The 14,472-nt window shown below is 44.1% G+C and overlaps 1 protein-coding gene across 2 annotated transcripts in view; it reads right to left on the minus strand.

Moving 5' to 3' along the window:
* The window catches only part of IL20RB (interleukin 20 receptor subunit beta), a 50,381-nt gene extending 43,935 nt beyond the window's left edge, over positions 1 to 6,446 (minus strand). The window contains exons 1-2 of one of the 2 annotated variants that reach the window (XM_089671941.1): positions 6,240 to 6,446; positions 2,649 to 2,738 (exon numbers count right to left, since the gene is read on the minus strand). In XM_089671941.1, coding sequence (XP_089528067.1) covers positions 2,649 to 2,738; positions 6,240 to 6,312 — 163 coding nt within the window. In that variant the 5' untranslated portion in view covers positions 6,313 to 6,446. The remainder of the gene's footprint in view (positions 1 to 2,648; positions 2,739 to 6,239) is intronic. The other variant, XM_089671942.1, reaches the window with a different exon arrangement.
* Between the last annotated feature and the right edge of the window lie 8,026 nt (positions 6,447 to 14,472).

Consider the following 14,472-nt stretch of genomic DNA (forward strand, 5'->3'; position numbering starts at 1 on the left):
AGGTACAAGGCCCTTTTTTTCCCAGACCTGATTCACATCGCATGGGTGTTCACACCCATGCAATGTAAATTCTTGTAATCGCACTTTGTTTTGCAGTCTGTTTCGGGGTGTTGTTAATTTAACATTTACACCCGTACCAGATCGCAAGGACACTATGCAATTGCAATGCAATGCACAGGATTCTCTGCGTCTCCTGCACCGCATTAGTGTGAACCAGGGCTAAGGCAGAACTTCAGCCTTGTTTACAACAATTTCACTCCACACTGTAAGCTGTTCCCAGTGTGCACTAGCAACTGCAATTAGTGAGATAGATTCTGCCTCATTTCCTGGCTGGAGGACATCCAACATCATCTGGCTCTTTCCATCCCAGCTTGGATGTTCCCAGCCCCCACTTTACTTCATTAGATTTCAGTTCTTTCAATCATTCAGGCTCAGCATTACATCAGGAAGGGCAAAATACATATAACAGATTACATTTCTGCTTTATACATAAGGAAATAGAAAAGTATGTCTAATAAAAGCTGAACAATTATTTATAGAACAAAATAAAAACAATATTTACAGAACATTTTCTGGTGGTCGTGGAGGATTTGGGTTCTGTTTGTCACAATAATCAAACTGGTTGTTCACCATCATTGATGATATTATAGAATCATCTGTTCCCACTCTGGAACTGACCTGGAATCGGGAGTTTCAACTTCACTTAGACTTTCTAATCTGCATGCTGGTTCTGGGTAAGTGAAAGTGCAGAAGCCAGAGACTGTCAGGTTTTTTTTTCAGTGGGAAGTCAGCAGTGGCAGCCCCATACTTTTCTCAGTACAGATTTAACATGGCCATACATGTATCAGTTTTTTTGTTCAACCAACGAGCTGATAAAAGAAAACTGAACAGATTCCCCCTTTCGCACAATCAAGATTTATGGGGAATCCTCCCTGTGTGTCATTGTATTCTGACAGCAGGGCTCCCCTGTCATCAGGATACACTGATTAGCACTGCAGCTGATAGGAGCAAAATTTTCCAGCAAGCCCATTCAAGAGCAGTCGTTCCTTTGCTCTCAAACGGAAATGTCCATAGATGGATCGAAGGTTGTTCTGTCCTTTCTGAACCAGCCGAATTTTGATCTATCTATATTTGAGTTAATCCAATTTACAATGCTTATCTCTAATTGACAGTCATGCTAGGGCAACTAAAGCTGACCATAGCCTAAGGCTGATTCACATCTGTCTGATCTGGTGCATTATGTTAACCCGTTCCCTCCAGGCCAATAGCAAAATGACAGCTGAGCAGGACTTTCTTCAATCCGCGCGTCCGCAGGGCTGCACTGTGGCGAGATCTGTCACCGGTTGTGCCCATCGAACACAGTCAATGACCGATCTGTTTACTGGCCTATTGCCGATACCATGTGACTGCTGTGACTAATCACATGATGATTGTAAACAATGGATGGCTTCCTTTCATGTCATCAATTTGTATACAATTGTGAAGCTAGCTGTGATTGGTCACAGTGATCACATGGTACAGACTGGGCCAATCACAGTCCGTCTGTATCATGTGATTAGCCAATCACAGCTAATCACAATAAAAACACTGAATGAATTGATTTCATTCAGTTAAATGATTGCCTATAGCACTGAAATTCACTGCTATAGTCAATCATAATGTATAAAAAAAATACTGATCACTTCCCCAGAGTAGTACAATGTTACTATGGTAAAATGATACTACCCTGGTCACAGTGTTTTATTTAAAAAAAATCATAAAACAAAAAGAAAAAAAAGTAATACAAATAAAAAAATTTACAAAAATACATATTCATTTTTTTCTTTTTGTCACCAGTCAGAGTCCCTGATTATTCGCCACACCAGTTATATGATGACGCTGTACCGCACTGGTGACAGTATGTAAAAAAAAAAAAAAAATGGTGAAAACATTTTTTCTTATTTCTTTATTTTCCAAAAACTATGACAAAAAATGACAACGTCAAAAAACTCGCCGTGCATCTTACTAAATACCACAGACTGTCTACTTTCCAAAAAGGGATCATTTGGGGGATATCTGTACTGTTCTGACATTTTTGGGTCTCAAGAAATGAGATAGGCCGTCAGTACATCAGGACTGATTGATTTTCAGATATATATAGTTTGCGGACTCTATAACTTTCCTACAGACTAAATAATATACACTAATTTGGGTTATTTTCACCAAAGAAATGTAGCCATATATATTTTGGCCTAAATTGATATGGAACAATTATTTATTTGCAAACTTTTATAACAGAAACGTTATAAAACCTTTTTTTCTCAAAATCTTTGGTCTGTTTTCGTTTATTTAACAAAAAATAAAAAACCCAGTGGTGATTAAATATCAGCAAAGGAAAGCTTTAGCTGTGTGAACAAAATGAGAAAAAAATTAGTTTGAGTACAGTGTTGCATGACCACGCAATTGTCATTCAAACTGAGGGACTGCTGAAAGCTGAAAATTGGTCTGGCCAGGAAGGAGGTAAAAGTGCCCGGTATTGAAGTGGTTAACCTCTCTGACGGTATTCCACGAGTGTAGCTTGGGGTAAAGTTTCAGTACCACAAGCAGTAACCCCGAGCTACACTCGGGCTTACCATGCGGCGCTGCTCCGGCATCTGTTCTTCACTTACCTTGTCCTGCGCTCTCGCGATGTCCCTCCTGCAGTGTCCCTGGCAATGTAATCCAGCGGACTCCGGCATCTGTCATCTGGGTTCCGTCCCCTGCGAGCGTCGGGATGTACGGGGAATGGAACGGCGGGAAATTTGAAAATTACAAAAAGTGACATTCACTAAATACACTAAAATCGCATAGTAAAACATTACTGTATCAAACCATTTCACATACATTTTGTCCCGAGTGCTTTGTCCTGTGCCCTGCCTGCATTTTTACTGTTCTTTCTGCCTGGAAATGGAGAAACGTCCATGGCGTCTAAAAAGTGTACCTTTAGGTCAAAACGGTTTTAGACCAGCTAGAGAACAAAGATAGTAAATTAGAACCACTTGCAGAATTGAGTGATAATGATTCGTGGGGAACTTTGTCATCAGACACTGAAAACAATTCTGCGACTTTGCTCAGTGATATGCGAACTTGGCGCTATATTTCAAATTTCAGTGTTTTTGGTTTGATTATATTATTGAATTAAATTTATTATTATATTATTATTTTTTATGATTATTTATTAAATTATAATTTATGATTTCGTGTTTCAAGTTTTATCATACCCGGGATGTTTACTAGACTCTTGTTCGGACAGATTTCAGTGAGTTATTCCTAAAAATTACAGGCCTACAATAAAAAAAATACATATTTCCATGCAAAGAAAATGTACCGCTTTGAGCACAGAAATATGGACATAATCAGACCGCTAGGGAGGTTAATGTACACACTGTAATGCTCACTATGTCGTGTGTTCTGCATTAAAGAAGTCCATTCAAATGAATGGGCTGCCAAGGTACTGTAATAGACAAAAAACAGACATGCACCATTTTTAGCAATGCAGCACACCACAACACACCATAGTGCTTCTCCATGCATTCTGGTGCTCTGCAATGGAGGTGTATTGTGGTGCCATTCAGAATAAATGCACCAGAGAGCACCAACCCATTGCAACATGCATTACAGCAATGCATAGATGTGAACTCTTAAAAGTCCACCCTCAGATTCCTGCTGCTGGCCATTACTTCAAAGTGGAAAGAATAGTCCACTGCTATTATAAAAATGTAAAAACAGAAAAAAAATGTAAAAACACGTACGAAAGCTTTGAGCAAATGGCTATTGTGTCCATTATTCCATGGTTACAAGAACATGCATATTACCCATATTTCATCATCGTTTCATTAAAAGTGTATCTATGTTATATATGTGGTGACTGACTTAGTTTCCTTTTTTGCTATTTTTTTCCACGCTGGACCAATGTAACTATGTATGACATGCCTATACCTGGAATTATCCTATAAATAGTGGGTGTGCTTAGGAAACAGTAACAATACATTACCCAAAACTGTAAATAGAAGAGGCATTCAAAATCTTTACAGCTCATCAGTTTACAACTAAACCCAAATGATGGCACTAAAATTGTTCCTCTACTCCTGGCATGGGTGAGGTATCTAATGTGTACATGCGTAATGGCACATGTGTATGTGTTTGTGGTCCTTTCTTTTTTATTTTTGTAAACATTTTTGTTTTGTTTCACATTGGGATTTATCCCAAGAAAGCTGTGTTCAGCCAATGGACATATTTGTGTTCAGTGGCGGACTGACCATTCAAGCACTCGGGCACTGCCCGAGGGCCCAAGGTCAGTAGGGGGCCCCATGAGATGCCCCTAGTACCTTTCATAGGCTTTTTTGGGTGTGGTTTGAGTGTGGGTGAGGAAACAGGGGTCCCATGATCCCCTATTCCCCGGGGGCCCCATGATTTCTCAGTCCACCCCTGTTTGTGTTATAATTACAGGGACCAAACAATAATCAGTTGTTTCCTAACAAAGAATTCCTACAAATGAATGAGGATCCCTTCATTCACACTGAACTGAGCATTTTTCAGGTGTTTTTTCAAGTGATTTTTTTTTTTTGGCGTTTTTGAACGTTTTTTTTTAGCAAATTTGCAAATATTATAGGTGTTTTCCATTAAGGAGTTTTTGCTGGGGCCAATAGAAATAGCTGCTGTTTGAGCTGAAAACGCCTTAAAAAACTCTTGAAAAAAATGCTCATTCCCACTGTTCAGGTATTTTCCATTCAAGTCTATGGGGACAAAATGCCTGAAAAAGTAGCGCAAGTACTTTTTCTTTTTTAAGCGACATACGGTTTACTACAGGTGACAGAACGCCCAAGTGTAAACAGGGGCCATTGGAAATATTGGGATTTTACTTGTTGAGCATTTCTGAGCGTCGTGCTTCCAGCTGAAAAAAGCTCAAGTGTGAACGGGGTCTAAGCAGAGGAAAGACAATGCTTCACAGCAACAACTCTACAACTTCTGAACAGGGGCGGACTGACCATTTGGAAACTTGGGCACTGCCCGAGGGCCCGGGGTCAGTAGGGGGCCCCATGAGATGCCCCTGGTACCTTTTTCATAGGCTTTTTTTTGTTTGGGCAAGGACACAGGGGCCCCATGAGTTGTCAGTCCGCCCCTGCTTCTGAATAATAATGTGTTGCAATACAGTAGTCCTTTTATTGATGTTGCGCAAACCTTGCCTATTGAATCTGGCTGTGAGTTCTAACATGTTTATTAAAGTAGTTCATAGAGCTGTATTTAGTACGATGAGTAAACTGCATGCAAAGTGTCACCATGGATGGAGTGGAGGAAACTGTCAAAAGCGACACAAGCAGATTGCAGGGGAAGGCGAGTGTGGACAGAACCCAACTAGATGATATAAATTGCTCATTTTTCATTTCAAAGGTTTACCTTTTAAAAAATATACTGTATATGTATATACAATATAAGTATATAGATATATAGTGTGTGTGTGTGTGTGTTTTGTTTTGTTTTAAATGTGTCTGGATCAAAATAAAAAAAAAAAAAGAAAATATGTAGCAGAACCACTATACAATCCCTTTTAATGGTACCATTTCTTTTGCGGTCTGTTCAATCTCTTAGTATCTGCATTGACCAGATCAAGAAAGCTTGTCCTTGAAACTGAGCTGTTAGTACATAAAAAAGTAAACATATTCTATACATGCAGTACTCAGCTTTTTTGTTTGATGTCAGATCATCAAAAGCTTTGCGACTAGAAGTATTTTCCATTAGTAAACTCTAAAAAAAATTGTCAGTTTAGAGTGTGGTGTTTCAGTACTGCGCATAGTGCAATATATAGGGCACCGAGCCAGATATTAGTAACGCAGCCCTATCTGTCATCACGTGCCTGCCAAAGTGATTGTTACCTATGATCTGAGAAGAAACCATGTTTTTCTTTCCTGTTCTACTTGTTTCTCCCATTCTATGTTCTTGTTTATAGAACTTTTGTACCACAATTGCCCAGGTGTGATTTCCCAGGCAAAAAACACTGAAGACATAAAGTTACAAAATATGCAAACAAAAAGTATGCTGTACGTGGGATAGAATCTCATACAATATTTTTACAGGTTGACAAAAAAGTGAAGATAAATCACCTTTTACATGGCATTTAATATCTATTATCGAGCACCAGGTGATCCTACCAATACCTGGGTATGCTTTAGGTGCTATCTTCTAGCATCTGTCAAAATATAGTTTTGCATACAAAGTCTTACCTGCAAAAGCCAGATGGATAGAAGCCAAGCACACCAGCATTCTGTGAATTATATGTCTTTGGAGTGTTCTCATTGTCTGTTCAACCTATAGGACAGTCCGTCATGACACTGCGATGTGTTACACAGCATTGTACAGCCATACTCTGAGTGGCGGTTCTGCTCAGTGATACTTCATGCTTGCATATTTAAAGTAGACTTGGAAATCCTGTTCTTCACCACAACCTGAGCTGTCTTCCTGAGAGGCGTAGCCAACATGACATCAGTGAAATGAAACAACAATAAGGAATGTTGCTCAGCTCATGGGGACCGTCGTGTGACACATACAGACATATATATATATATATATATATATATATATATATATATATATGTGTGTGTGTGTGTGTTTGTGAAGCCAGTTCAGTGCGACAGAACGGAATACTAAACAGGGCAAGGTGAATCTGGATTTTTGCATGCATTGCTCCTAAAATATGATCTCATCTGTTTCTCAGTCCTGATAACAAATGAATACAGGTTTAGATATGTAGTACTACACTGAATTGATTTTTAATTTCTCTGAACACCTGACGATGATACACCCCGCTCACCCAGCTACCTACCGACATGCCTTGAGGTATTTCAAAGAAATTAATAGGGCCAAACATAATCTAAAATGAGAGAGGATTAGCAAGTTTACGTATACAATCAATAAGACAATAACATTACTTTGAGTGAAACACCTGCAGTATTCTAACAGCATTTAACAGAACTCAACTGTATTTACCTAGAAACAGTATAAGAACAGCTATAACAATCCCAGTTTTGTCACACTGGCCAGCGAATGATGAAAAAAAATGTCCGTCAAAGTTGAGCCCTTGAAGAAAGCACAACAGTTCTCAGCAGACAATGGAATAACTTGTAAGATATTAGTCTCTTACCAGACCCTTGGAGTCCTCTTCTGGGTCTCTGGACACATGCTCTGATTCAGTAAAAGTAAAATTGAAGACAGAAAAGAATAGAAGTTGATGTGATCTCTCTCTTTAAATCCTGCTGAAACAGTCGCTCTTTTCCTTCTTTTACAAGGGGTGGGAGTGCTCTCTAGTACAGTTTTTGTAAACCAAAGGGGCACTGAATTGTTCTCAAATAACAGGGAGTTAGGGTAACCCCACTGGGGCAGAACTATTTTATCGAACCAGGAAACAAGAAAAATCATTGGCCAAGAAGCCTCTCACTACCGTAGGCATTCTCCAAAATCCAGGAGTTTCCACATACGTTTGCGAAAGGGTGCTCCTTTGCAAGCTAGTGCCCACCAGTAGTAGCAAGTGGTCCTCCTCTAATAGTCAGAGGTCTGCTATTGGTCACAGTCATTTGCCGTGTCTAGCAAGTGAAACACTGATCCCAAGTGTGGGCTCTCTGGGTCCAGGTCTGCTTACATGTAGCATTGCACAGAGTATGATGGCAGCAGCAGTCTCTGATCAGCACTCTTCTCTCGGGCAGCATAGCATCAGTTGCTCCAGAAACTCTGGTCACACACCACTGTTCCCCATTTACTGCAACCATGTGGTACACTCTCTAACCTACTCAGCCCTGGCAAAATGGTTGCAGCAGCACATGGTCCCCAGAGTGGTTCCTCCCTCTTCTGCAGGCTGGTGGCACAACACAGCTACCTTTTTCCAGCAGCCCAGTTCAATGTCCTCTTGCTCTGTTGCATCAATCAATTACCATCCTCCTCCAGGCTTGATACAGACCCAGCCTAGATGACTGCCCTCTGCAATGGACACACTCTATAGACAAGCATTACAAAGTGATGTCTTTTAAGATGGCTGCTACACTTCTGCATTAATGAATATTCAATTTAACCCTGTCCCCATGGTAGAAAGATAATACACCAACAACAAAGGAAAGTTCCACAGATGTTATCAGCTGCAGTCTAGGTTCCATATAAAACTAACAGCCCAGCATTTTCAAATATTTAAATCAGATGTAAACCCTGAGTTATATTTAGTTTGCTAAAACACTGTCTGAGACAACAGTGGACCATGCATTTGTAATGTACATTGAAATGGCCATGTGTAGTCTCCATAGGAAGCCAGGATGAATCAATGCCAGAGCACAGTTAGGAGATAGGAGCAGAACATAGTCACTCAATAACAAAAAGTGTCTAAACAAATTCCTTCATGGCATGATTCCTAGGTATTATTTTAATGAAAGACACAGAGTGAAAAACTAGCACATGTTCCCCATGGTAGTACCCAGCTACTCATGCTTTATTTTAAACAAAAGCTTGTAAACTGGCACAGGGACAATAATTGGTGAGAGGGAGACAGGAGCAGAATGTAGTCACCCTATAACAAAAAGTGTGTATACAAATTCCCTCATGGTACGAGCGTAGCACAACCCTCTCCTGTCACACTATAGTAATCTCCCCTCAGGGCTGTTTAATTACTGTCTGTTCTGACCCAGCATTTTCACCCCTCCCCTCACCTCCCTACCCTTTTGTGTAGCTGTCAGGAGAAAAACAAAGGGGAATATTATACAGCAGTAATCTTCAAACTGTGGCCCGGGGGTCAGATGTGGCCCCTTGCTTGCCTTGATCTGGCCCTTGCCTTGGGGCACTATTCCTCCCACTGACACTAAGAATAAGGCACTTTTCCTTCCACTGACACCAACAATGGCTCATTGTTCCTGCCACTGACACCAATGTAGGGGCACTATTATTGCTGCTACTGTTACCAGCAATCAGGTAGAATTTCTCCCAATGACACCAACAATGTGACAGTATTCCTGCCACTGACACTACCGATGAGGTAGGATTTCTCCCACTGACACCAACAATGAGGCACTATTCCTCCCCCTAATACCAAAGATGAAACATTGTTTACTCCCATGGATGTCAGGACATTTTCCACTTTTGCTGGTCACACTCTGCCCCCCCCCCCCAAAGTCTGAAAGACAATACACTTGGCCCTTTGTTTAGAAAGCTTGGAGACCCCTGCTATACAGTATCACTGGAATGACAGCTCTGAGTCTGCTGGGGCTGCTGACATCACATCTAAGATGGTGGCACCCTGCAGTCTCAGAAAGTTTGGATGCCACTTCTGATACGATCGCCAGAAGGTGTCCTGCCTGTAGTCTTTTGGGACACTTGACAGGTCCCAGAAGACTAAAGGACCAGGGGCGGACTGACCATTTAGAAACTCGTGCACTGCCCGAGGTCAGTAGGGGGCCCCATGAGATGCCCCTGGTACCTTTTTCATAGGCTTTTTTGAGTTTGGGCAAGGACACAGGGGCCCCATGATCCCCTATTGCCCGGGGGCCCCATGAGTTGTCAGTCCGCCCCTGTACAGGACCATTCATGAAGTACAGCGCTTCTCGCACATGCGCAGTGGGTACCCAGCTGTGAAGCCGTAAGCAGTCACAGCCGGGTGCCCACACTAAAGATGCCGGCCTCCTGGAATACAGGACGGCCGGTAAAATGGACTGCGGGGGACACACCATGGGACTGAGGGACAGGTAAGTGGCTGTTTTTTAAAAGTCAGCAGCTACAGTTTTTGCAGCTGCTGACTTTTATTTTTTGACAAGGTGAGTGGAACTCCACTTTAAGTGAATATAGCGAACAGACAATATCAATGTGATATAAACGTGATAAAATACACATATACCTCACCAAACCTTATAAAACAAATGGTAAATAAAATGTCCTACACACTACATGTCTCAGCAATACTTGTGTGATAGACATAAATTGTCCGTGGTACTACAAATCACAGCAATGCCGAGGTGATGTAAATATAAGTGCTCATCAACTGGTGAAGGAATCCGTGGTACTACAAGGTGCAGCAATACCAAGTGGGATATTCAAAAAGTGCGCATGATCCAAAGTGGGAATCTGCCACCTCTTATTGATGTGCACTCACCAGAATGCCGCTGGTATAGTAGCGCTTGTGCTGATCCTTGTGGGGGATCTCAGAAAACCATATGCAGGGACCGGACTTCTTATATAAAATAGGCCTACAGAAACCAATAAAGGGATCCTCCTAGGGGGAAGAAGGAGCCAAATATATGGCATATAGTGTAATATTTATTAAAAGTTTAAAAGCAATTCACATAGATACAATCATTCATGTATGTGTAAAAATCATACCAAGATGGCTGCCGCTCCAAGCTCTGGCCACGGCGGCATGACGTCAGCACGTAAGGCTCCACCCAGGGTTGCAACATTTTAGTTACCATTTATTTTATAAGGTTTGGTGAGGTATATGTGTATTTTATCAAGTTTATATCACATTGATATTGTCACTTAAGAACTTTTTGAATGAATTGGATATTTAATATTTAGCGCTGCACTTTTATTTGTATCTAGTCTTGTGGGTCTCATTACCTCTGCCCAATTTCTGCTAGCAGCTTCAAACATTCTGCGCTCGCCTTTATATCTTGTAATATACTGTATAGCTAAAATAATACACTCCATGCTAGTGACCAGCGTTCACTACAAGATCACAAAATTGCAAAAGAGAATTTTGAAAAAATACTACATCCCTAAAAAAGTAGTTATTCTGTTGCTATCTGTTGACAGCATAGCAGTGAATATAAATATATGTCATACAATTCAAAATAAAAGGAAAAAAAGATCATGCATAATTGGGTTCACCAGCATAACTAAGCCCCTGTCTTGTTAAAGGATAAATTCACCTTTCATAAAATGTTACATGTTACACTCATATTCAGGGTGTAAAAAGTTACAAAAGAACTGGACCCCCTGATCTCCATTTAGCTGTCAAAAATTAAAAAAACCGTGGCCGTACATGGCTTCACTAGCCCAGTCATGTCACTCATGCACAGTATTCTGTGAATTAGAGATGAGCGAAGTATTCAAAAATTCGATTCGACTGATTCGACGAATTCGTGGAAAAATTTTGATTCGAGTCGAATATATTCGCTGCGAATTTAACTTATAAAAGGGTGTTTCTAGGCTTCAGAGAGCCTTTATATTAGTGCAGAACACTGTACCTTTAATATAAATGCCCTTGGAGTCTGCTGGGGAAGAGAAATAATACTGTCAGTCAGTATGACATGCAGATGAGTGCCGTCGATCTTAGAATCACCGCACACTTCACTCATTTGGGCAGTCACGGGGCCAAAACCAGAGTGTGGAGCCACAGTGTGGCGGTGGAGGCAGCAGCAATGGGAGGCCATACAGCACCCTATGACAAAATGGAACCCACCAGCAGTGTGAGGAGACCTGAAAGTGGCACATGGCAGAGTGTGGCGATGGAGACAGCAGCAATGGGAGGCCGTACAGGGACCCATGACACACTCTGGACCTGGCAGCAGCATGAGGAGGCGGTACAGGGGCCCATGACAGATTACGGGCCTGGCAGCAGCATGAGGAGTCGGTACGGGGGCCCATGACACACTCTGGACCTGGCAGCAGCATGAGGAGGCGGTACAGGGGCGCATGACAGATTACGAGCCTGGCAGCAGCAACTTGGACAGGAGGACGTTCAGCTTCTGCACCGTCGGGTGCGTGCTCGCAAACTGTTGTCTCTTGGAAACGTATTCCAAGAAAGACTGCTGACGGAATCCGTGAAGAGGAGTAGCAGGAGAAGGAGCATCTGAACGAGCGGAATATGCCAACAAGCGACAACAGGGGCCCATGACAGATTACGGGCCTGGCAGCAGCATGAGGAGTCGGTACGGGGGCCCATGGCAGATTACGGGCCTGGCAGCAGCAATGGGAGGCCCGTAATCTGCCAGCACCCTATGACAAAAAATGGAACACAACAGCAGTGTGAGGAGACCTGAAAGTGGCACATGGCAGAGTGTGGCGATGGAGACAGCAGCAATGGGAGGCCGTACAGGGACCCATGACACACTCTGGACCTGGCAGCAGCATGAGGAGGCGGTACAGGGGCCCATGGCAGATTACGGGCCTGGCAGCAGCAATGGGAGGCCCGTAATCTGCCAGCACCCTATGACAAAAAATGGAACACAACAGCAGTGTGAGGAGACCTGAAAGTGGCACATGTTTGGGGCATGATTCATGGCGGATTTAGTCAGTTGTGTCAGGAACTGGTGGTTTGAAATCCAGACTAATCCACGCCTGATTCATTTTCACAAACGTGAGTCTCTCCACACTTTGGGTGGACAGTCGTGTCCTTCGCAGAGTTACAATACCTCCTGCCGCACTAAACACGCGCTCCGATGCCACGCTACTGGCCGGGCATGACAGCCTTTCAAGGGCAAATTCAGCTAGTTGGGGCCAAAGGTCAAGTTTCATTGCCCAGTAGTCAAGGGGATTGTCTAACTCGGTTGGCAGGGTGCTGTCCAAGTAGGCCTAAGCCTGTTGTTTGAGGTCCTGCTCCAGGTCCACCTGATGCTGCTGCTGCTGCGGCTGGTTAGTAGTTTCCTCACTGCGCTGGTGAAGAAAGCTACTCATCATCAACTGCAGACTGAGGCAGCCGCTGCTGGTGGAGCTGCCACTGCTCCTACCACCCCACCCCTCCCCTGCTGCCATGGCAGCGGAACGCGAGCGCACAGGGCCCACAGTGTCTGAGGATGGACGTTGGCGCAGAAAGGCAGAGACCAGCTGACTACATAGGTGGTTTTTATAGTACGTTATTTTGGCCTCCCTCTCAGCAGGTGTGAAAAAGGCCACCATTTTTGAACGGTAGCGAGGGTCCAACAAGGTGGACAGCCAAAAGTCATCTCTCTGTCTGATGGTTATTATTCGGCTGTCGCTACGCAAGCAAGCGAGCATGCTATGGGCCATTTGTGCCAAGGAATGCGAGGGACTCCCTGCCTCCATCTCCACAGCATACTGCCACGGTGCGTCTGGGTCCTCTGTCTCCTCCTCCTCCTCCTCTACCAGATGCTCCTGCTCCTCCACTCCTGTCCGCTGAGTGGAAAAACCACCCATTTCACTCAATAATTCCTGAGCACCAATGTCCTCCTCTACCTCCTCCTCTTCTTCCTGTCCTGCCCCCACAGGGGTCATGTGGCGTTGAGATCTGTGCGCCATGTCTACCGCACCCTGACCAGCCATTGTTAACAGCATTTGTTCCAGGACGTGCAACAGAGGAATGACGTCGTTCATCCCATAGTCCTGCCGACTCACGAATAGCGTGGCCTCCTCAAAGGGCCTGAGCAAGCGCAGGTGTCACGCATGAGCTGCCAATGGCTGACATCTAAGTTACACAGGGAGTACCTTTATCCTCTTGTAACATCAGGAAATCTGTGATGGCCTTTCGCTGTTCGTAAAGGCGGTCTAACATATGTAGGGTTGAATTCCACCTTGTTGCAACGTCACAGCATGAGGAGTCGGTACGGGGCCCATGGCATATTACGGGCCTGGCAGCAGCAATGGGAGGCCCGTAATCTGCCAGCACCCTATGACAAAAAATGTAACACACCAGCAGTGTGAGGAGATCTGAAAGTGGCACATGGCAGAGTGTGGTGATGGAGACAGCAGCAATGGGAGGCCGTACAGGGACCCAGGAGAGACTGTGGACCTGGCAGCAGCATGAGGAGGCGGTACAGGGGCCCATGGCAGATTAGGGGCCTGGCAGCAGCTATGGGAGGCCCGTAATCTGCCAGCACCCTATGACAAAAAATGGAACACACCAGCAGTGTGTGAGGAGACCTGAAAGTGGCACATGGCAGAGTGTGGCGATGGAGACAGCAGCAATGGGAGGCCGTACAGGCACCCATGAGACACTGTGGACCTGGCAGCAGCATGAGGAGGCGGTACAGGGGCCCATGGCAGATTAGGGGCCTGGCAGCAGCTATGGGAGGCCCGTAATCTGCCAGCACCCTATGTCAAAAAATTGAACACACCAGCAGTGTGAGGAGACCTGAAAGTGGCACATGGCATGAGACACTGTGGACCTGGCAGCAGCATGAGGAGGCGGTACAGGGGCCCATGGCAGATTAGGGGCCTGGCAGCAGCTATGGGAGGCCCGTAATCTGCCAGCACCCTATGACAAAAAATGTAACACACCAGCAGTGTGAGGAGATCTGAAAGTGGCACATGGCAGAGTGTGGTGATGGAGACAGCAGCAATGGGAGGCCGTACAGGGACCCATGAGAGACTCTGGACCTGGCAGCAGCATGAGGAGGCGGTATAGGGGCCCATGGCAGATTAGGGGCCTGGCAGCAGCTATGGGAGGCCCGTAATCTGCCAGCACCCTATGACAAAAAATTGAACACACCAGCAGTGTGAGGAGACCTGAAAGTGGCACATGGCATGAGAGAC

Source organism: Staurois parvus, unplaced genomic scaffold (genome assembly GCF_062004578.1).
Source record: "Staurois parvus isolate SC_StPar_1 unplaced genomic scaffold, SC_StPar_1.0 ptg000116l, whole genome shotgun sequence".
NCBI lineage: Eukaryota > Metazoa > Chordata > Amphibia > Anura > Ranidae > Staurois > Staurois parvus.